This window comes from Salmo salar, chromosome ssa11 (genome assembly GCF_905237065.1).
Source record: "Salmo salar chromosome ssa11, Ssal_v3.1, whole genome shotgun sequence".
Taxonomy (NCBI): domain Eukaryota; kingdom Metazoa; phylum Chordata; class Actinopteri; order Salmoniformes; family Salmonidae; genus Salmo; species Salmo salar.
The window spans coordinates 109408363-109430862 of NC_059452.1; the positions used below are offsets into that span (position 1 = coordinate 109408363).

Genomic DNA, 22500 nt, shown 5'->3' on the forward strand with positions numbered 1-22500 from the left:
GTCTATCCTATAATGAAAGGTACCTGAGAAAGAAGGAACTTGTTTATCTATTTTGTTGTGCTGTTATTACATTTGTATTTGTGTTCCGTGTCCGATGAGCTCAGAGTGTTGTTATGCATCATGAGTCATTGTAGCCGATCTCACTCCTTCCCCCTAGCTGTGAGAGCCTGAGCACAGCTGGAATGGCTTTGCTGTAGCGCAGACGGATAACCTGCCAGCAGCAAAGGTTGCACCATGTCCTTTACCATGTAGAAAAACATGTCTCTAGTCCAAACCGATCAATAGCTAGGCTATCCATATTACCAAACCGTTCAATAGCTAGGCTATCCATATTACCAAACCATTCAATAGCTAAGCTGTCCATATTACCAAACTGTTCAATAGCTAGGCTGTCCATATTACCAAACCATTCAATAGCTAGGCTGTCCATATTACCAAACTGTTCAATAGCTAGGCTGTCCATATTACAAAATCCTTCAATAGCTAGGCTGTCCATATTACAAAATCCTTCAGTAGCTAGGCTATCCATATTACCAAACCGTTCAATAGCTAGGCTGTCCATATTAACAAACCGTTCAATAGCTAGGCTGTCCATATTACCAAACCGTTCAATAGCTAGGCTATCCATATTACCAAACCATTCAATAGCTAGGCTATTCCCTAAATGCTTATGACAAATCCAGCTCCAGGACCAGCCTAGCCAGCTGGCTAGTCTGTTGAATACGGTGTAGTAAAAAAACGGCAACAACAGAAAACAGCTAGCTAGATAAGGTTAGCATGCTAGCTAGCTACACTGACAGCTGTCAGTAGAGATATTCATGGGTCCAGGTGAACCCGATATACCAGAGACCCAACCCAGGCCCGATCGAGTTCGTGTCTGAAATTCGAACTTGTCCCTCGAGTCCTGTTGAATTGTCATCGGGTCTTGGATCTATGTAACTACAGCTGGTGGACCCGGGTTGACCAGACCACGACTCTGCATAGACTTTAGCATATAGTCCCCCAGCATTGTGTTGAAGCCACTGTGCCTCCATCTTGGCTCTCCACCAGCATTGTGTTGAAGCCACTGTGCCTCCATCTTGGCTCTCCTCCACCATTGTGTTGAAGCCACCGTGCCTCCATCTTGGCTCTCCCCCAGCATTGTGTCGAAGCCACCGTGCCTCCATCTTGGCTCTCCCCCAGCATTGTGTTGAAGCCACCGTGCCTCCATCTTGGCTCTCCCCCAGCATTGTGTTGAAGCCACTGTGCCTCCATCTTGGCTCTCCCCCAGCATTGTGTTGAAGCCACCGTGCCTCCATCTTGGCTCTCCCCCAGCATTGTGTTGAAGCCACCGTGCCTTCATGTTGGCTCTCCCCCAGCATTGTGTTGAAGACACCATGCCTCCATCTTGGCTCTCCCCCAGCATTGTGTTGTAGCCACCGTGCCTCCATCTTGGCTCTCCCCCACCATTGTGTTGAAGCCACCTTGCCTCCATCTTGGCTCTCCTCCACAATTGTAAAAAAATATTTTGGAAGCTATAGAAATGCATTTATTAATGTCAACCTTCCCAAGTTCTCCCATGTCACCCTGCTCCTCCGGACACTCCACTGGCTTCCGTTCGAAGCTCACATCCACTACAAGACCATGGCGCTTATCTACAGAGCAGGAAGAGGAACTGCCCCTCCCTACCTTCAGGCTCTACTCAAATCCTACACCCCAACCAGAGCACTCCGTTCTGCCACCTCTGGTCTCTTGGCCTTCCCGTCCCTATGGGCAGTTCCAGCTCAATCCAAGCTCTCCTCTGTCTTGGCACCCCAAGGTTAGGACAGCAGAGTCCCTGGCCATCTTCCGAAAACCCTACCTCTTCAAACAGTATCTTAAATCTTAAAAACAATAACATGCCAAAAACACGGAACATGGCAAACGTAAAGCGCCCGACAATAATCCACATCACAAACAAACAATTACACACAAAGACAATGGAGGTGAAACAGAGGACTAAATACATGCAGTAATTCTGGAATGAAAACCAGGTGTGTAATGGAACAAGACAAAACCAATGGATTATGAGAAATGGAGCGGCGATGGCTAGAAAGCCGGTGACGTCGATTGCCGAACGCCGCCCGTACAAGGAGAGGAACCGACTTCGGTGGAAGTCGTGACAGATATGTGGTTGTCCCACCTAGCTATCTGGAGATGAATGGACTGACTATGACTGGTCCACCTAGCTATCTGGAGATGAATGGACTGACTATGACTGGTCCACCTAGCTATCTGGAGATGAATGTACTGACTATGACTGGTCCACCTAGCTATCTGGAGATGAATGGACTGACTATGACTGGTCCACCTAGCTATCTGGAGATGAATGGACTGACTATGACTGGTCCACCTAGCTATCTGGAGATGAATGGACTGACTATGACTGGTCCACCTAGCTATCTGGAGATGAATGTACTGACTATGACTGGTCCACCTAGCTATCTGGAGATGAATGGACTGACTATGACTGGTCCACCTAGCTATCTGGAGATGAATGGACTGACTATGACTGGTCCACCTAGCTATCTGGAGATGAATGGACTGACTATGACTGGTCCACCTAGCTATCTGGAGATGAATGGACTGACTATGACTGGTCCACCTAGCTATCTGGAGATTAATGTACTTCCTGTAAGTCTCTCTGGATAACAACGTCTGCTAAATGACTAAAATGTAAATGTACAATAGTTTTTGCCACATGTATTATATTACAGACACCCTAATATATACTTCTAAATTATATTATGTGAGTTTAAAATATCATTTTATGAGATTACTAATCTCACTGTCCCCACTGCAACCCCAAAATACTTAAATATTTATAATTTTGTCCTTGAAACATTTAATTGAAATACGGTAGAATTCCGTTCCGTTCGTTCAAACATGTCAAATGTTGTTTAGCATTAATCTTTTGGTCCATTTTTAACGTTAAACATCAGTAATATTTTCACACAACCTATCCTATGTCTAGATAAACAATGAAGACAAAACTCACGTTTCTCAGATTTATGCGCAGGCGCAAAAAAATTAAGTGATGACATGTCAACTTCCTTGGATTCTAATTTGCTCTCTGTTTATCATAGACGCTTCAAACAACTTTATAAAGATCGTTGACATCTAGTGGAAGCCGTAGGAGTTGCGAAATGAATCCTTTCTCACTATGGTATCTATAAAACAATGACACTAAATAGTACAGTCACAAAATTCACATTTTTTTTGGATCTATTTTTCACAGGTTTTTGCCTGCAATATGAGTTTTGTTATACTTACAGACACCATTCAAACTGTTTTAGAAAATTCAGAGTGTTTTCTATCCGAATGTGTTAATAATATGCATATCCTAGCTTCTGAGTTGGTGTAGGAGGCAGTTAAAAATGGGCACATATTTTTTTCTAAATGTCTCAATACTGCCCCCGAGCCCCAACAGGTTAATTCCTATGGAGGACTGCTGCTACTGGGGAGAGCCAACATGGCCGACCGGTGGATTCAAAGCCTCACAATGGCCAATACATAGCATCAGCTATCCAGGGTTTATATACATCATTGTGTGGAAGTGGAAATAGGGGGTGGCATTGTTCTCTGGTGGATCCTTTTCAACACTCTCACAGTAAACAGACATAGAAGAAGATTGATCAAACATTTGAGGTTAAAACCTGTTTGGGGGGCAGTATTCCACTGGCTGTAGGGTGGGACGCTAGCTAGCCCATAGAGGTTAACCAACACACTCACCGTGTGTGTGGCCCTGTATGTTCTCTCTCTCTGCCTGGTGAACTCAGCGTCCTTAAACTAAACTAATCCACCGGGTATTAATAAACGTGTGTGTGTGTGTGTGTGTGTGTGTGTGTGTGTGTGTGTGTGTGTGTGTGTGCTAATGTGTGTGTGTGTCTGCTAATGTGTGTGTGTGTGTGTGTGTGCTAATGTGTGTGTGTGTGTGTGTCTGCTAATGTGTGTGTGTGTGTGCTAATGTGTGTGTGTGTGTGTGTGTGTGTCTGCTAATGTGTGTGTGTGTGTGTGTGTGTCCCTACCTTGATGCCCACTACAATCCCCCTGTCCTTGATGAGCTGAGAGAAGTTGGTCCCATCGTCAGTGTTCTGGTAGAGAGTCTCGTGGAAGAAGATCACTCCACCAATACAAGCCTCCATTCTCTCATCGGCTGTGAACAGCAGCTGGCGATACAGACGACGGTTCTCCTCTGTGTTCTCTACGCCGATGGGGTTGAGACGCTTACCCATGCTGCCTGCACACACACACACACACACACACACACACACACACACACACACACACACACACACACACACACACACACACACACACACACACACACACACACACACACACACGTTAGAGACACACACACAGCCACACACATTAGACACACACACACACACACACACACACAAACACACACACACACGTTAGAGACACACACACAGCCACACACATTAGACACACACACACACACACACACACACACACACACACACACACACACACACACACACACACTAGAGACACACACACACACACACACACGTTAGAGACACACACACAGCCACTGACCGGTGGACTCATCTGCAGCCAGGATTCCTTTCCCCGGAGCTGTGATCCTCTCTGCTATCTCCTGCAGCTCTTTCTTCTGTTCTGTGGTCAGAGCTGGATACTGGTGAGGCATCCTGGGAGAGAGAGAGAGAGAGATGAGCTGGGTACTGGTGAGGCATCCTGGGAGAGAGAGAGAGAGAGAGAGAGAGAGAGAGAGAGACAGAGAGATGAGCTGGGTACTGGTGAGGCATCCTGGGAGAGAGAGAGAGAGAGAGAGAGAGAGAGAGAGAGACAGAGAGATGAGCTGGGTACTGGTGAGGCATCCTGGGAGAGAGAGAGAGAGAGAGAGAGAGAGAGAGAGAGAGAGAGAGATGAGCTGGTACTGGTGAGGCATCCTGGGAGAGAGAGAGAGAGAGAGAGAGAGAGAGAGCTGGGTACTGGTAGGCATCCTGGGAGAGAGAGAGAGAGAGATGAGCTGATACGGTGAGGCATCCTGGGAGAGAGAGAGAGAGAGAGCGGTACTGGAGAGGCATCTGAGAGAGAGAGAGAGACAGAGAGAGAGAGAGAGAGAGAGAGACAGAGAGAGAGAGACAGAGAGAGAGAGAGAGAGAGAGAGAGAGAGAGAGAGAGAGAGAGAGAGAGAGACAGAGAGAGAGAGACAGGAGAGAGAGAGAGAGAGAGAGAGAGAGAGAGAGAGAGAGAGAGAGAGAGAGAGAGAGAGAGACAGAGAGAGAGAGAGAGAGAGAGAGAGAGAGACAGAGAGAGAGAGAGAGAGAGAGAGAGAGAGACAGAGAGAGAGAGAGAGAGAGAGAGAGAGAGAGAGAGAGAGAGAGACACAGAGAGAGAGAAGAGAGAGAGAGAGAGAGAGAGAGAGAGAGAGAGTAGAGAGAGAGAGAGGAGTGAGCTGGGTACTGGTGAGGCATCCTGATGGGGATGATATCATAGCATAACCTTTGAGTCCAGGGACAATATTTTTTTATTATTTAATTAGAATTATATTTCATTCTTAGAATTTTTTATAACTTTTTGTCCCATCCAGCCCGTTTTCAGAGGACAAAAGTATTTTTATTCTATGATTTCAAAGCTACTTTGTTCCATTCAGAATGTAGTTAGATAAACAGAACACATGACAAGGTACTGAAACGTCCCCGGTATTCCTGATTATATGGTGTTTTCGCTCCTACCAATTACAGGTCAGCTTCTAAACCCAGCCCTCGGCTATTCTCAGCCCATCACACCTACACTACATATACAAAAGTATGTGGACACGCCTTCAAATTTGTGGATTTGGCTATTTCAGCCACACCCGAGCACACAGCCGTGCAATCTCCATAGACAAACATTGGCAGTAGAATGGCCTGTACTCAGTGACTTTCAACATAGCACTGTCAGAGGATGCCACCTTTCCAACAAGTCAGTTAGTCAAATTTCTGCCCTGCTTGAGCTGCCCCCCGGTCAACTGTAAGTGCTGTTATTGTGAAGTGGAAATGTCTAGGAGCAACAACGGCTCAGCCGCGAAGTGGTAGGCCACACAAGCTTACAGAACGGGACCGCAGAGTGCTGAAGCTCATAGTGCGTAAAATTAGTCTGTCCTCAGTTGCAACACTCACTACCGAGTTCCAAACTGCCTCTGGAAGCAACGTCAGCACAAGAACTGTTCGTCGTGAGCTTCATGAAATGGGTTTCCATGGCCGAGCAGCCGCACACAAGCCTAAGATCACCATGCAAAATGCCAAGCGTCGGCTGGAGTGGTGTAAAGCTCGCCACCATTGGACTCTGGACCAGTGGAAACGCGTTCTCTCCACCTGTTGTTTACCAAGCATTTCACTGGTAGTCTCCACCTGTTGTTTACCAAGCATTTCACTGGTAGTCTCCACCTGTTGTTTACCAAGCATTTCACTGGTAGTCTCCACCTGTTGTTTACCAAGCATTTCACTGGTAGTCTACACCTGTTGTTTACCAAGCATTTCACTGGTAGTCTCCACCTGTTGTTTACCAAGCATTTCACTGGTAGTCTCCACCTGTTGTTTACCAAGCATTTCACTGGTAGTCTCCACCTGTTGTTTACCAAGCATTTCACTGGTAGTCTCCACCTGTTGTTTACCAAGCATTTCACTGGTAGTCTCCACCTGTTGTTTACCAAGCATTTCACTGGTAGTCTACACCTGTTGTTTACCAAGCATTTCACTGGTAGTCTCCACCTGTTGTTTACCAAGCATTTCACTGGTAGTCTACACCTGTTGTTTACCAAGCATTTCACTGGTAGTCTCCACCTGTTGTTTACCAAGCATTTCACTGGTAGTCTCCACCTGTTGTTTACCAAGCATGTCACTGGTAGTCTCCACCTGTTGTTTACCAAGCATTTCACTGGTAGTCTACACCTGTTGTTAACCAAGCATTTCACTGGTAGTCTGGTTGTTTACTAAGCATTTCCCTGGTAGTCTCCACCTGTTGTTTACCAAGCATTTCACTGGTAGTCTCCACCTGTTGTTTACCAAGCATTTCACTGGTAGTCTCCACCTGTTGTTTACCAAGCATTTCACTGGTAGTCTCCACCTGTTGTTTACCAAGCATTTCACTGGTAGTCTCCACCTGTTGTTTACCAAGCATTTCACTGGTAGTCTCCACCTGTTGTTTACCAAGCATTTCACTGGTAGTCTCCACCTGTTGTTTACCAAGCATTTCACTGGTAGTCTCCACCTGTTGTTTACCAAGCATTTCACTGGTAGTCTCCACCTGTTGTTTACCAAGCATTTCACTGGTAGTCTCCACCTGTTGTTTACCAAGCATTTCACTGGTAGTCTCCACCTGTTGTTTACCAAGCATTTCACTGGTAGTCTCCACCTGTTGTTTACCAAGCATTTCACTGGTAGTCTCCACCTGTTGTTTACCAAGCATTTCACTGGTAGTCTCCACCTGTTGTTTACCAAGCATTTCACTGGTAGTCTCCACCTGTTGTTTACCAAGCATTTCACTGGTAGTCTCCACCTGTTGTTTACCAAGCATTTCACTGGTAGTCTACACCTGTTGTTTACCAAGCATTTCCCTGGTAGTCTCCACCTGTTGTTTACCAAGCATTTCACTGGTAGTCTACACCTGTTGTTTACCAAGCATTTCACTGGTAGTCTCCACCTGTTGTTTACCAAGCATTTCCCTGGTAGTCTCCACCTGTTGTTTACCAAGCATTTCACTGGTAGTCTCCACCTGTTGTTTACCAATCATGTTTCAGATAACATTTGATAACTGAATGGTAAAGACTAATTCCTCTCTCTCTAGTGAAATGCTTGGTAGACAACAGGACTCAATCACCATTTTAAACCTTTATTTAACTAGGCAAGTCAGTTAAGAACAGAACATTGCTTTGGAAATGTTAACATATGTTTGCCATGCCAATAAAGCCCCTTCAACTGAAATTGAATGGAGAGAGAGGCTGGGGGGAGAGAAAGAGAGGGTGGGGGGAGAGAAAGAGAGGGTGGGGGGAGAGAAAGAGAGGGTGGGGGAGAGAAAGAGAGGGTGGGGGGAGAGAAAGAGAGGGTGGGGGGAGAGAAAGAGAGGGTGGGGGGAGAGAAAGAGAGGGTGGGGGGAGAGAAAGAGAGGGTGGGGGAGAGAAAGAGAGGGTGGGGGAGAGAAAGAGAGGGTGGGGGGAGAGAAAGAGAGGGTGGGGGGAGAGAAAGAGAGGGTGGGGGAGAGAAAGAGAGGGTGGGGGAGAGAAAGAGAGGGTGGGGGAGAGAAAGAGAGGGTGGGGGGAGAGAAAGAGAGGGTGGGGGAGAGAAAGAGAGGGTGGGGGGAGAGAAAGAGAGGGTGGGGGGAGAGAAAGAGAGGGTGGGGGAGAGAAAGAGAGGGTGGGGGGAGAGAAAGAGAGGGTGGGGGGAGAGAAAGAGAGGGTGGGGGAGAGAAAGAGAGGGTGGGGGGAGAGAAAGAGAGGGTGGGGGGAGCGAAAGAGAGGGTGGGGGAGAGAAAGAGAGGGTGGGGGGAGAGAAAGAGAGGGTGGGGGAGAGAAAGAGAGGGTGGGGGAGAGAAAGAGAGGGTGGGGGGAGAGAAAGAGAGGGTGGGGGGAGAGAAAGAGAGGGTGGGGGAGAGAAAGAGAGGGTGGGGGAGCGAAAGAGAGGGTGGGGGAGAGAAAGAGAGGGTGGGGGAGAGAAAGAGAGGGTGGGGGGAGAGAAAGAGAGGGTGGGGGGAGAGAAAGAGAGGGAAAAGAAAGGAGAGGTATTACCTAATTGTTCCTGTCTAAACTCTGCTGTCAGTCCTCATTGGATCTGAGAGAGGACATGCTCACTATGACACACACACACACACACACACACACACACACACACACACACACACACACACACACACACACACACACACACACACACACACACACACACACACACACACACACACACACACACACACACACACACACACCCTCCCTCTCTCTCTCTCTCTCTCTCTCCACACCACTCGTTTTTCTGCCCATTCACCATTCTATCTGTCCTTCATTGGTTATTTTAGTCAGTGGCTCTCTCTCTTTCAGTCCTGCTCTCTCCATACACAACAGAACCGGTCCAAACCTGCCCTCGAACTGGTCCAAACCTGGCCTCGAACCGGTCCAAACCTGCCCTCGAACTGGTCCAAACCTATTCTAGAACCAGTCCAAACCTGTTCTAGAACCAGTCCAAACCTGCCCTCGACCCGGTCCAAACCTGTTCTAGAACCGGTCCAAACCTGCCATCAAACCAGTCCAAACCTGTTCTAGAACCGGTCCAAACCTGCCATCAAACCAGTCCAAACCTGTTCTAGAACCGGTCCAAACCTTCACTCTAACCGGTTAAAACGGAAAGTATTCATACCCCTTGCCTTATTTTACAATTTGTTCAGAACTATGACTGTGGAGGTCTTGGAACTTGGGATAACGGTTATTTTTCAGTCACATGACTACGGTCACGTTATAATCCTTCAAATAGTAAAAACACTGTCATTCACACTGACCGTCTCCTCTACTGGCCGTCACAGTGTGTCCTTCAACGGGGAAGCCATTAGCTGAATGTACTTCATGATGCTACAACACCTTGCTGAACGTACTTCATGATACTGGCTTGCTGCAACACCTTGCTGAACGTACTTCATGATACTGGCTTGCTGCAACACCTTGCTGAATGTACTTCATGATACTGGCTTGCTGCAACACCTTGCTGAATGTACTTCATGATACTGGCTTGCTGCAACACCTTGCTGAATGTACTTCATGATACTGGCTTGCTGCAACACCTTGCTGAATGTACTTCATGATACAGGCTTGCTGCAACACCTTGCTGAATGTACTTCATGATACTGGCTTGCTGCAACACCTTGCTGAACGTACTTCATGATACAGGCTTGCTGCAACACCTTGCTGAATGTACTTCATGATACTGGCTTGCTGCAACACCTTGCTGAATGTACTTCATGATACTGGCTTGCTGCAACACCTTGCTGAATGTACTTCATGATACTGGCTTGCTGCAACACCTTGCTGAATGTACTTCATGATACTGGCTTGCTGCAACACCTTGCTGAATGTACTTCATGATACTGGCTTGCTGCAACACCTTGCTGAATGTACTTCATGATACTGGCTTGCTGCAACACCTTGCTGAATGTACTTCATGATACTGGCTTGCTGCAACACCTTGCTGAATGTACTTCATGATACTGGCTTGCTGCAACACCTTGCTGAATGTACTTCATGATACTGGCTTGCTGCAACACCTTGCTGAATGTACTTCATGATACTGGCTTGCTGCAACACCTTGCTGAATGTACTTCATGATACAGGCTTGCTGCAACACCTTGCTGAACGTACTTCATGATACTGGCTTGCTGCAACACCTTGCTGAATGTACTTCATGATACTGGCTTGCTGCAACACCTTGCTGAATGTACTTCATGATACTGGCTTGCTGCAACACCTTGCTGAAACAAGGAGCGACAAAGTTTCATCACGTTGTAAAGAGTCCACGTTACCACAGAAACGGACTCAGTGACATCAGGAACTATGTTTTCATTTGTGATTGGCGGTTGCTAAGGAATATTTAAATTTGAGTTCCATGTTCTACAAGACTGATCGTTCGAGAGACGAGAGACGCGTAGGCATGACAAATCACAGCACAGATTGACGGGTACACTTCCTGCTTGAGTAAAAGTAAAGATACAGTGCATTCAGAAAGTATTCAGACCCCTTGACTTTTTCCACATTTTGTTACGTTACAGCCTTATTCTAAAATGTATTAAAAAAAAAAATTATTCACACTCATCAATCTACACACAATACCCCATAATGACATCACAATACCCCATAATGACATCACAATACCCCATAATGACATCACATTACCCTATAATGACATCACAATCCCCCATAATGACATCACAATACCCCATAATGACATCACATTACCCCATAATGACATCACAATACCCCATAATGACATCACAATACCCCATAATGACATCACATTACCCCATAATGACATCACAATACCCCATAATGACATCACAATAGCCCATAATGACAAAGTAAAAACAGGTTTTTAGAAATTTCTGCAAATGTATTAAAAATAAAAACTGAAAAATACCCTTTACTCAGTACTTTGTTGAAGCACCTTTGGCAGCGATTACAGCCTCGAGTCTTCTTGGGTATGACGCTACAAGTTTGGCACATCTGTATTTAGGGAGTTTCTCCCATTCTTCTCTGCAGATCCTCTCAACCTCTGTCAGGTTGGATGGGGAGTGTCGCTGACAGCTATTTTCAGGTCTCTCCAGAGATGTTGGGTTCAAGTCCGGGCTCTGGCTGGGCCACTCAAGGACATTCAGAGACTTGTCCCGAAGCCACTCCTGCGTTGTCTTGGCAGTTTGCTTAGGGTCGTTGTCCTGTTGGAAGGTGAACCTTCGCCCCAGTCTGAGGTCCTGAGCGCTCTGGAGCAGGTTTTCATCAAGGAACTCTCTGTACTTTGCTCTGTTCATCTTTGCCTCGATCCTGACTAGTCTCCCAGTCCCTGCCTCCTGAAAACATCCACACAGCATGATGATGCCACCACCATGCTTCACCGTAGGAATGGTGCCAGGTTTCCTCCAGACGTGACACTTGGCATTTAGGCCAAAGAGTTCAATCTTGGTTTCATCAGACCAGAGAATCTTGTTCCTCATGGTCTGAGTCCTTTAGGTGCCTTTTGGCAAACTCCAAGCTGGCTGTCATGTGCTTTTAACTGAGGAGTGGCTTCTGTCTGTCATAGCAAAGGGTCTGAATACTTACAAGGTATTAATAAGGTATTTCTATAAACCTGTTTTTTCTTTGTCATTATGGGGTATTGTTATGTCATTATGGGGTATTGTGATGTCATTATGGGGTATTGTGATGTCATTATGGGGTACTGTTATGTCATTATGGGGTATTGTGATGTCATTATGGGGTATTGTGATGTCATTATGGGGTATTGTGATGTCATTATGGGGTATTGTCTCGACTTCGGCGATGTCATTTACAAAATAGCCTCCAACACTCTACTCAACAAGCTGGATGCAGTCTATCACAGTGCCATCCGTTTTGTCACCAAAGCCCCATATACTACCCACCACTGCGACCTGTACGCTCTGGTTGGCTGGCCTTCGCTTCATAATCGTCGCCAAACACATTGGCTCCAGGTCATCTACAAGACCCTGCTGGGTAAAGTCCCCCCTTAACTCAGCTCGCTGGTCACCATAGCAGCACCCACCTGTAGCACGCGCTCCAGCAGGTATATCTCTCTGGTCACCCCCAAATTCAATTCCTCTTCGGCCGCCTCTCCTTCCAGTTCTCTGCTGCCAATGACTGGAACGAACTACAAAAATCTCTAAAACTGGAAACACTTATCTCCCTCACTAGCTTTAAGCACCAGCTGTCAGAGCAGCTCCCAGATCACTGCACCTGTACATAGCCCATCTATAATTTAGCCCAAACTACTACCTCTTCCCCTACTGTATTTATTTATTTTGTTTATTTTGCTCCTTTGCACCATATTATTTATATTTTAACTTTGAACTTTCTTCAAATAACAAATCTACCATTCCAGTGTTTTACTTGCTATATTGTATTTACTTTGCCACCATGGCCTTTTTCTGCCTTTACCTCCCTTATCTCACATCATTTGCTCACATTGTATATAGTCTTATTTTTCTACTGTATCATTGATTGTCATTGACCTGGTTAAATAAAGGTGAAATAAATAAAAATAAATAAAATTGTGATGTCATTATGGGTTACTGTGATGTCATTATGGGGTATTGTGATGTCATTATGGGGTATTGTGATGTCATTATGGGGTATTGTGATGTCATTATGGGCTATTGTGATGTCATTATGGGGTATTGTGTCTAGATTGATGAGAAAAAACATGAATTTAACCAATTTTAGAATAAGGCTTTAACGTAACAAAATGTGTAAAAAGTCAAGGGGCCTGAATACTTTATGAATGCAGTGTATCTTAAAAGAAAATGACTAAAGTAAAAGTGAAAGGTATTTGGTTTGAAATATACTGAAGTATCAAAAGCAAATGTAATTTCTAAAATATACTTAAGTATATTCAAAAGTAAAAATAATTTCAAATTCGATTACATTAAGCAAACAAGACGGCACGATTTTATTTTATTTTTTAAACATTTGCGGATAGCCAGGGGCCTGCTCCAACACACAGACATATTTTACAAATGTGTTCATTCTACCTCTATGGTGTGTGTACCCTGTAGTACTGTCTGGTTTGGTAGGTAGTCCAGTTCTGTTCATTCTACCTCTATGGTGTGTGTACCCTGTAGTACTGTCTGGCTTGGTAGGTAGTCCAGTTCTGTTCATTCTACCTCTATGGTGTGTGTACCCTGTAGTACTGTCTGGTTTGGTAGGTAGTCCAGTTCTGTTCATTCTACCTCTATGGTGTGTGTACCCTGTAGTACTGTCTGGCTTGGTAGGTAGTCCAGTTCTGTTCATTCTACCTCTATGGTGTGTGTACCCTGTAGTACTGTCTGGTTTGGTAGGTAGTCCAGTTCTGTTCATTCTACCTCTATGGTGTGTGTACCCTGTAGTACTGTCTGGCTTGGTAGGAAGTCCAGTTCTGTTCATTCTACCTCTATGGTGTGTGTACCCTGTAGTACTGTCTGGTTTGGTAGGTAGTCCAGTTCTGTTCATTCTATCTCTATGGTGTGTGTACCCTGTAGTACTGTCTGGTTTGGTAGGTAGTCCAGTTCTGTTCATTCTACCTCTATGGTGTGTGTACCCTGTAGTACTGTCTGGCTTGGTAGGAAGTCCAGTTCTGTTCATTCTACCTCTATGGTGTGTGTACCCTGTAGTACTGTCTGGCTTGGTAGGAAGTCCAGTTCTGTTCATTCTACCTCTATGGTGTGTGTACCCTGTAGTACTGTCTGGTTTGGTAGGTAGTCCAGTTCTGTTCATTCTACCTCTATGGTGTGTGTACCCTGTAGTACTGTCTGGCTTGGTAGGAAGTCCAGTTCTGTTTGGCTCAGAACAAACAGCACACTGTTCTAAATCATTCCACTACCTCACTCAAATACTGATTCTCCCGTTTTCTCTCTCCTCTCCTCTCCCTCTCTCTGCTATCTCTATGCTGTGTGTAGATGGATGGATGGCATTATGCTGTGTGTAGATGGATGGATGGCATTATGCTGTGTTTAGATGGATGGATGGCATTATGCTGTGTGTAGATGGATGGATGGCATTATGCTGTGTGTAGATGGATGGCATTATGCTGTGTTTAGATGGATGGCATTATGCTGTGTGTAGATGGATGGCATTATGCTGTGTTTAGATGGATGGATGGCATTATGCTGTGTTTAGATGGATGGCATTATGCTGTGTGTAGATGGATGGATGGCATTATGCTGTGTTTAGATGGATGGATGGCATTATGCTGTGTTTAGATGGATGGATGGCATTATGCTGTGTTTAGATGGATGGATGGCATTATGCTGTGTTTAGATGGATGGATGGCATTATGCTGTGTTTAGATGGATGGCATTATGCTGTGTTTAGATGGATGGCATTATGCTGTGTTTAGATGGATGGCATTATGCTGTGTTTAGATGGATGGATGGCATTATGCTGTGTGTAGATGGATGGATGGCATTATGCTGTGTTTAGATGGATGGATGGCATTATGCTGTGTTTAGATGGATGGCATTATGCTGTGTTTAGATGGATGGCATTATGCTGTGTTTAGATGGATGGCATTATGCTGTGTTTAGATGGATGGATGGCATTATGCTGTGTTTAGATGGATGGCATTATGCTGTGTTTAGATGGATGGATGGCATTATGCTGTGTGTAGATGGATGGATGGCATTATGCTGTGTTTAGATGGATGGATGGCATTATGCTGTGTTTAGATGGATGGATGGCATTATGCTGTGTTTAGATGGATGGATGGCATTATGCTGTGTTTAGATGGATGGATGGCATTATGCTGTGTTTAGATGGATGGATGGCATTATGCTGTGTTTAGATGGATGGCATTATGCTGTGTGTAGATGGATGGATGGCATTATGCTGTGTTTAGATGGATGGATGGCATTATGCTGTGTGTAGATGGATGGATGGCATTATGCTGTGTTTAGATGGATGGCATTATGCTGTGTTTAGATGGATGGATGGCATTATGCTGTGTTTAGATGGATGGCATTATGCTGTGTTTAGATGGATGGATGGCATTATGCTGTGTTTAGATGGATGGATGGCATTATGCTGTGTTTAGATGGATGGATGGCATTATGCTGTGTTTAGATGGATGGCATTATGCTGTGTGTAGATGGATGGATGGCATTATGCTGTGTTTAGATGGATGGCATTATGCTGTGTTTAGATGGATGGATGGCATTATGCTGTGTTTAGATGGATGGATGGCATTATGCTGTGTGTAGATGGATGGCATTATGCTGTGTTTAGATGGATGGATGGATGGCATTGTGCTGTGTTTAGATGGATGGATGGCATTACGCTGTGTTTAGATGGATGGCATTATGCTGTGTTTAGATGGATGGATGGATGGCATTGTGCTGTGTTTAGATGGATGGCATTATGCTGTGTTTAGATGGATGGATGGCATTATGCTGTGTTTAGATGGATGGATGGCATTACGCTGTGTTTAGATGGATGGATGGCATTATGCTGTGTGTAGATGGATGGATGGCATTATGCTGTGTTTAGATGGATGGCATTATGCTGTGTTTAGATGGATGGATGGCATTATGCTGTGTTTAGATGGATGGATGGCATTATGCTGTGTTTAGATGGATGGCATTATGCTGTGTTTAGATGGATGGCATTATGCTGTGTTGAGATGGATGGCATTATGCTGTGTTTAGATGGATGGATGGCATTATGCTGTGTTTAGATGGATGGATGGCATTATGCTGTGTTTAGATGGATGGATGGCATTATGCTGTGTTTAGATGGATGGATGGCATTATGCTGTGTGTAGATGGATGGATGGCATTATGCTGTGTGTAGATGGATGGATGGCATTATGCTGTGTGTAGATGGATGGATGGCATTATGCTGTGTTTAGATGGATGGCATTATGCTGTGTTTAGATGGATGGATGGCATTATGCTGTGTTTAGATGGATGGATGGCATTATGCTGTGTTTAGATGGATGGATGGCATTATGCTGTGTTTAGATGGATGGATGGCATTATGCTGTGTTTAGATGGATGGATGGCATTATGCTGTGTGTAGATGGATGGATGGCATTATGCTGTGTTTAGATGGATGGCATTATGCTGTGTTTAGATGGATGGCATTATGCTGTGTTTAGATGGATGGATGGCATTATGCTGTGTTTAGATGGATGGATGGCATTATGCTGTGTGTAGATGGATGGATGGCATTATGCTGTGTTTAGATGGATGGCATTATGCTGTGTTTAGATGGATGGCATTATGCTGTGTTTAGATGGATGGATGGCATTATGCTGTGTTTAGATGGATGGATGGCATTACGCTGTGTTTAGATGGATGGATGGCATTATGCTGTGTGTAGATGGATGGATGGCATTATGCTGTGTTTAGATGGATGGCATTATGCTGTGTTTAGATGGATGGATGGCATTATGCTGTGTTTAGATGGATGGATGGCATTATGCTGTGTGTAGATGGATGGCATTATGCTGTGTTTAGATGGATGGATGGCATTATGCTGTGTTTAGAGGATGGATGGCATTATGATGTGTTTAGATGGATGGATGGCATTATGCTGTGTTTAGATGGATGGATGGCATTATGCTGTGTTTAGATGGATGGATGGCATTATGCTGTGTTTAGATGGATGGATGGCATTATGCTGTGTTTAGATGGATGGATGGCATTATGCTGTGTTTAGATGGATGGCATTATGATGTGTTTAGATGGATGGATGGCATTATGCTGTGTGTAGATGGATGGATGGCATTATGCTGTGTTTAGATGGATGGCATTATGCTGTGTGTAGATGGATGGATGGCATTATGCTGTGTTTAGATGGATGGATGGCATTATGCTGTGTTTAGATGGATGGATGGCATTATGCTGTGTGTAGATGGATGGATGGCATTATGCTGTGTTTAGATGGATGGATGGCATTATGCTGTGTGTAGATGGATGGATGGCATTATGCTGTGTTTAGATGGATGGCATTATGCTGTGTTTAGATGGATGGATGGCATTACGCTGTGTTTAGATGGATGGATGGCATTATGCTGTGTGTAGATGGATGGATGGCATTATGCTGTGTTTAGATGGATGGATGGCATTATGCTGTGTTTAGATGGATGGATGGCATTATGCTGTGTTTAGATGGATGGCATTATGCTGTGTTTAGATGGATGGATGGCATTATGCTGTGTGTAGATGGATGGCATTATGCTGTGTTTAGATGGATGGATGGCATTATGCTGTGTTTAGATGGATGGATGGCATTATGCTGTGTGTAGATGGATGGATGGCATTATGCTGTGTGTAGATGGATGGATGGCATTATGCTGTGTTTAGATGGATGGCATTATGCTGTGTTTAGATGGATGGATGGCATTATGCTGTGTGTAGATGGATGGATGGCATTATGCTGTGTTTAGATGAATGGCATTATGCTGTGTGTAGATGGATGGATGGCATTATGCTGTGTTTAGATGGATGGATGGCATTATGCTGTGTGTAGATGGATGGATGGCATTATGCTGTGTGTAGATGGATGGCATTATGCTGTGTGTAGATGGATGGATGGCATTATGCTGTGTTTAGATGGATGGATGGCATTATGCTGTGTGTAGATGGATGGATGGCATTATGCTGTGTTTAGATGGATGGCATTATGCTGTGTTTAGATGGATGGATGGCATTATGCTGTGTTTAGATGGATGGCATTATGCTGTGTTTAGATGGATGGCATTATGCTGTGTTTAGATGGATGGCATTATGCTGTGTGTAGATGGATGGATGGCATTATGCTGTGTTTAGATGGATGGATGGCATTATGCTGTGTTTAGATGGATGGCATTATGCTGTGTTTAGATGGATGGATGGCATTATGCTCATCTCCTTCAGCTCTAACAACCTGTCAGCTCCTTCAGCTCTAACAACCTGTCGTCTCCTTCAGCTCTAACAACCTGTCATCTCCTTCAGCTCTAACAACCTGTCATCTCCTTCAGCTCTAACAACCTGTCATCTCCTTCAGCTCTAACAACCTGTCATCTCCTTCAGCTCTAACAACCTGTCATCTCCTTCAGCTCTAACAACCTGTCGTCTCCTTCAGCTCTAACAACCTGTCATCTCCTTCAGCTCAACCTGTCGTCTCCTTCAGCTCCAACAACCTGTCATCTCCTTCAGCTCTAACAACCTGTCATCTCCTTCAGCTCTAACAACCTGTCAGCTCCTTCAGGTCTAACCTGTCGTCTCCTTCAGCTCTAACAACCTGTCATCTCCTTCAGCTCTAACAACCTGTCGTCTCCTTCAGCTCCAACAACCTGTCATCTCCTTCAGCTCTAACAACCTGTCATCTCCTTCAGCTCTAACAACCTGTTGTCTCCTTTAGCTCTAACAACCTGTCATCTCCTTCAGCTCTAACAACCTGTCAGCTCCTTCAGGTCTAACCTGTCGTCTCCTTCAGCTCTAACAACCTGTCATCTCCTTCAGCTCTAACAACCTGTTGTCTCCTTCAGCTCTAACAACCTGTCATCTCCTTCAGCTCTAACAACCTGTCGTCTCCTTCAGCTCTAACCTGTCGTCTCCTTCAGCTCTAACCTGTCGTCTCCTTCAGCTCTAACAACCTGTCGTCTCCTTCAGCTCTAACAACCTGTCATCTCCTTCAGCTCTAACAACCTGTCATCTCCTTCAGCTCTAACAACCTGTCGTCTCCTTCAGCTCTAACCTGTCGTCTCCTTCAGCTCTAACCTGTCGTCTCCTTCAGCTCTAACAACCTGTCGTCTCCTTCAGCTCTAACAACCTGTCGTCTCCTTCAGCTCTAACAACCTGTCGTCTCCTTCAGCTCTAACATCCTGTCATCTCCTTCAGCTCAAACAACCTGTCATCTCCTTCAGCTCTAACAACCTGTCATCTCCTTCAGCTCTAACAACCTGTTGTCTCCTTCAGCTCTAACAACCTGTCATCTCCTTCAGCTCTAACAACCTGTCGTATCCTTCAGCTCTAACAACCTGTCGCCTCCTTCAGCTCTAACCTGTCATCTCCTTCAGCTCCAACAACCTGTCATCTCCTTCAGCTCTAACAACCTGTCATCTCCTTCAGCTCTAACAACCTGTTGTCTCCTTCAGCTCTAACAACCTGTCATCTCCTTCAGCTCTAACAACCTGTTGTCTCCTTCAGCTCTAACAACCAAGTATCTCCTTCAGCTCTAACAACCTGTCAGCTCCTTCAGGTCTAACCTGTCGTCTCCTTCAGCTCTAACAACCTGTCCTGTCCTTCAGCTCTAACAACCTGTCATCTCCTTCAGCTCTAACCTGTCGTCTCCTTCAGCTCTAACAACCTGTCATCTCCTTCAACTCTAACCTGTCGTCTCCTTCAGCTCTAACAACCTGTCGTCTCCTTCAGCTCTAACAACCTGTCTGCTTCAGCAGCAGTTTCTATTTTGAGCTCTAACAAACCTTTCATCTCCTTCAGCAGCACAGATACACGTTAATAGGATCACCCAGGCCTGCTGCACGTGCATACCATAAATCCTGACTCACCTTCTGTAAACCATTAGCTAGGCAAGTAGACCGACAGACAGCAGGACAGACAGAAAGACGGACAGGCAGCAGGACAGACAGGCAGACCGACAGACAGCAGGACAGACAGAAAGACGGACAGACAGGCAGGCAGACAGAAAGACGGACAGGCAGCAGGACAGACAGGCAGACCGACAGACAGCAGGACAGACAGAAAGACCGACAGACAGCAGGACAGACAGAAAGACGGACAGACAGCAGGACAGACAGAAAGACGGACAGGGTCTCTAGTTATGTCTGGTAAAGAGTATAGTCTGAGTATAGCCTGAGTATAGTCTGAGTATAGTCTGTTAATAGCCTGAGTATAGTATGAGTATAGCCCGAGTATAGTCTGAGTATAGTCTGAGTATAGTCTGCTAATGGCCTGAGTGTAGTCTGAGTATAGCCTGAGTACAGCCTGAGTATAGCCTGCGTATAGTCTGAGTATAGCCTGAGTATAGTCTGCTAATAGCCTGAGTATAGTCTGAGTATAGCCGGAGTATAACCTGGGTATAGCCTGAGTATAGTCTGAGTATAGCCGGAGTATAACCTGAGTATAGCCTGCGTATAGTCTGAGTATAGCCTGAGTATAGTCTGCTAATAGTCTGAGTATAGCCTGAGTATAGTCTGCTAATAGCCTGAGTATAGTCTGAGTATAGTCTGCTAATAGCCTGAGTATAGTCTGAGTATAGCCTGAGTATAGCCTGCGTATAGTCTGAGTATAGCCTGAGTATAGCCTGAGTATAGTCTGAGTATAGCCTGAGTATAGTCTGAGTATAGTCTGAGTATAACCTGAGTATAGTCTGAGTATAGCCTGCGTATAGTCTGAGTATAGTCTGAGTATAGCCTGAGTATATTATTACAGCAATGACCACCAGAAATGACTAGTCATGCAGGATACCCTCGCCACACACAGTAGACAATCCCACGGTGACAACGCCCCAATCTCCATGACATCACCATGACTCAACATAACCTGCAGGAGAGGGTAGTGAGGGGGGAGGAGAGGAGGGTAGTGAGGAGAGGAGGAGAGGAGGGTAGTGAGGAGAGGAGGAGAGGAGGAGAGGGTAGTGAGGGGGGAGGAGAGGAGGGTAGTGAGGAGAGGAGGAGAGGAGGGTAGTGAAGGGGGGAGGAGGAGAGGGTAGTGAGGAGAGGAGGAGAGGAGGAGAGGGTAGTGAGGAGAGGAGGAGAGGAGGGTAGTGAGGAGAGGAGGAGAGGAGGGTAGTGAAGGGGGAGGAGAGGAGGGTAGTGAGGAGAGGAGGAGAGGAGGGTAGTGAGGGAGAGGAGGAGAGGAGGAGAGGGTAGTGAGGAGAGGAGGAGAGGAGGGTAGTGAAGGGGGAGGAGAGGAGGAGAGGGTAGTGAGGAGAGGAGGAGAGGAGGGTAGTGAAGGGGGAGGAGGAGAGGGTAGTGAGGAGAGGAGGAGAGGAGGAGAGGGTAGTGAGGGGGGAGGAGAGGGTAGTGAGGAGAGGAGGAGAGGAGAGGGTAGTGAGGAGAGGAGGAGAGGGTAGTGAGGGGGGAGGAGAGGGTAGTGAGGAGGGAGGAGAGGGTAGTGAGGAGAGGAGGAGAGGGTAGTGAGGGGGGAGGAGAGGATAGTGAGGGGAGGAGAGGGTAGTGAGGGGGGAGGAGAGGAGGGTAGTGAGGAGAGGAGGAGAGGAGGGTAGTGAGGAGAGGAGGAGAGGAGGAGAGGGTAGTGAGGAGAGGAGGAGAGGAGGGTAGTGAGGGGGAGGAGGAGAGGGTAGTGAGGAGAGGAGGAGAGGAGGAGAGGGTAGTGAGGGGGGAGGAGAGGGTAGTGAGGAGAGGAGGAGAGGAGAGGGTAGTGAGGAGAGGAGGAGAGGGTAGTGAGGAGAGGAGGAGAGGAGAGGGTAGTGAGGAGAGGAGGAGAGGGAGTGAGGGGGGGAGGAGAGGGTAGTGAGGAGGGAGGAGAGGGTAGTGAGGAGAGGAGGAGAGGGTAGTGAGGGGGGAGGAGAGGATAGTGAGGGGAGGAGAGGGTAGTGAGGAGAGGAGAGTAGTGAGGAGAGGAGGAGAGGAGAGGGTAGTGAGGGGGGAGGAGAGGGTAGTGAGGGAGAGGAGGAGAGGGTAGTGAGGGGGAGGAGAGGGTAGTGAGGGGGGAGGAGAGGGTAGTGAGGGGGGAGGAGAGGGTAGTGAGGGGGGAGGAGAGGGTAGTGAGGAGAGGAGGAGAGGGTAGTGAGGGGGGAGGAGAGGGTAGTGAGGGGGGAGGAGAGGGTAGTGAGGAGAGGAGGAGAGGGTAGTGAGGGGGGAGGAGAGGGTAGTGAGGAGGGAGGAGAGGGTAGTGAGGAGAGGAGAGTAGGAGGAGAGGAGGAGAGGAGAGGGTAGTGAGGGGGGAGGAGAGGGTAGTGAGGAGAGGAGGAGAGGGTAGTGAGGGGGGGAGGAGAGGGTAGTGAGGGGGAGGAGAGGGTAGTGAGGAGAGGAGAGGGTAGTGAGGAGAGGGTAGTGAGGGGGAGGAGGAGAGGAGGAGAGGGTAGTGAGGGGGGGAGGAGAGGGTAGTGAGGAGAGGAGAGGGTAGTGAGGGGGGAGGAGAGGGTAGTGAGGGGGGAGGAGAGGGTAATGAGGGGGGGAGGAGAGGGTAATGAGGGGGAGGAGAGGGTAGTGAGGAGAGGAGGAGAGGGTAGTGAGGGGGGGAGGAGAGGGTAGTAAGGAGAGGAGAGTAGTGAGGAGAGGAGGAGAGGAGAGGGTAGTGAGG

The 22500-nt window shown here is 46.5% G+C and overlaps 1 protein-coding gene across 1 annotated transcript in view; it reads right to left on the minus strand.

Moving 5' to 3' along the window:
- Positions 1-22500, minus strand: part of aldocb (aldolase C, fructose-bisphosphate, b) — a 38521-nt gene that overhangs the window by 13602 nt on the left and 2419 nt on the right. Inside the window, exons 2-3 of the mRNA XM_045690282.1 lie at positions 4585-4697; positions 4047-4258 (exon numbers count right to left, since the gene is read on the minus strand). Of these exons, the coding sequence (XP_045546238.1) occupies positions 4047-4258; positions 4585-4696 (324 nt within the window). The 5' untranslated portion in view covers position 4697. The remainder of the gene's footprint in view (positions 1-4046; positions 4259-4584; positions 4698-22500) is intronic.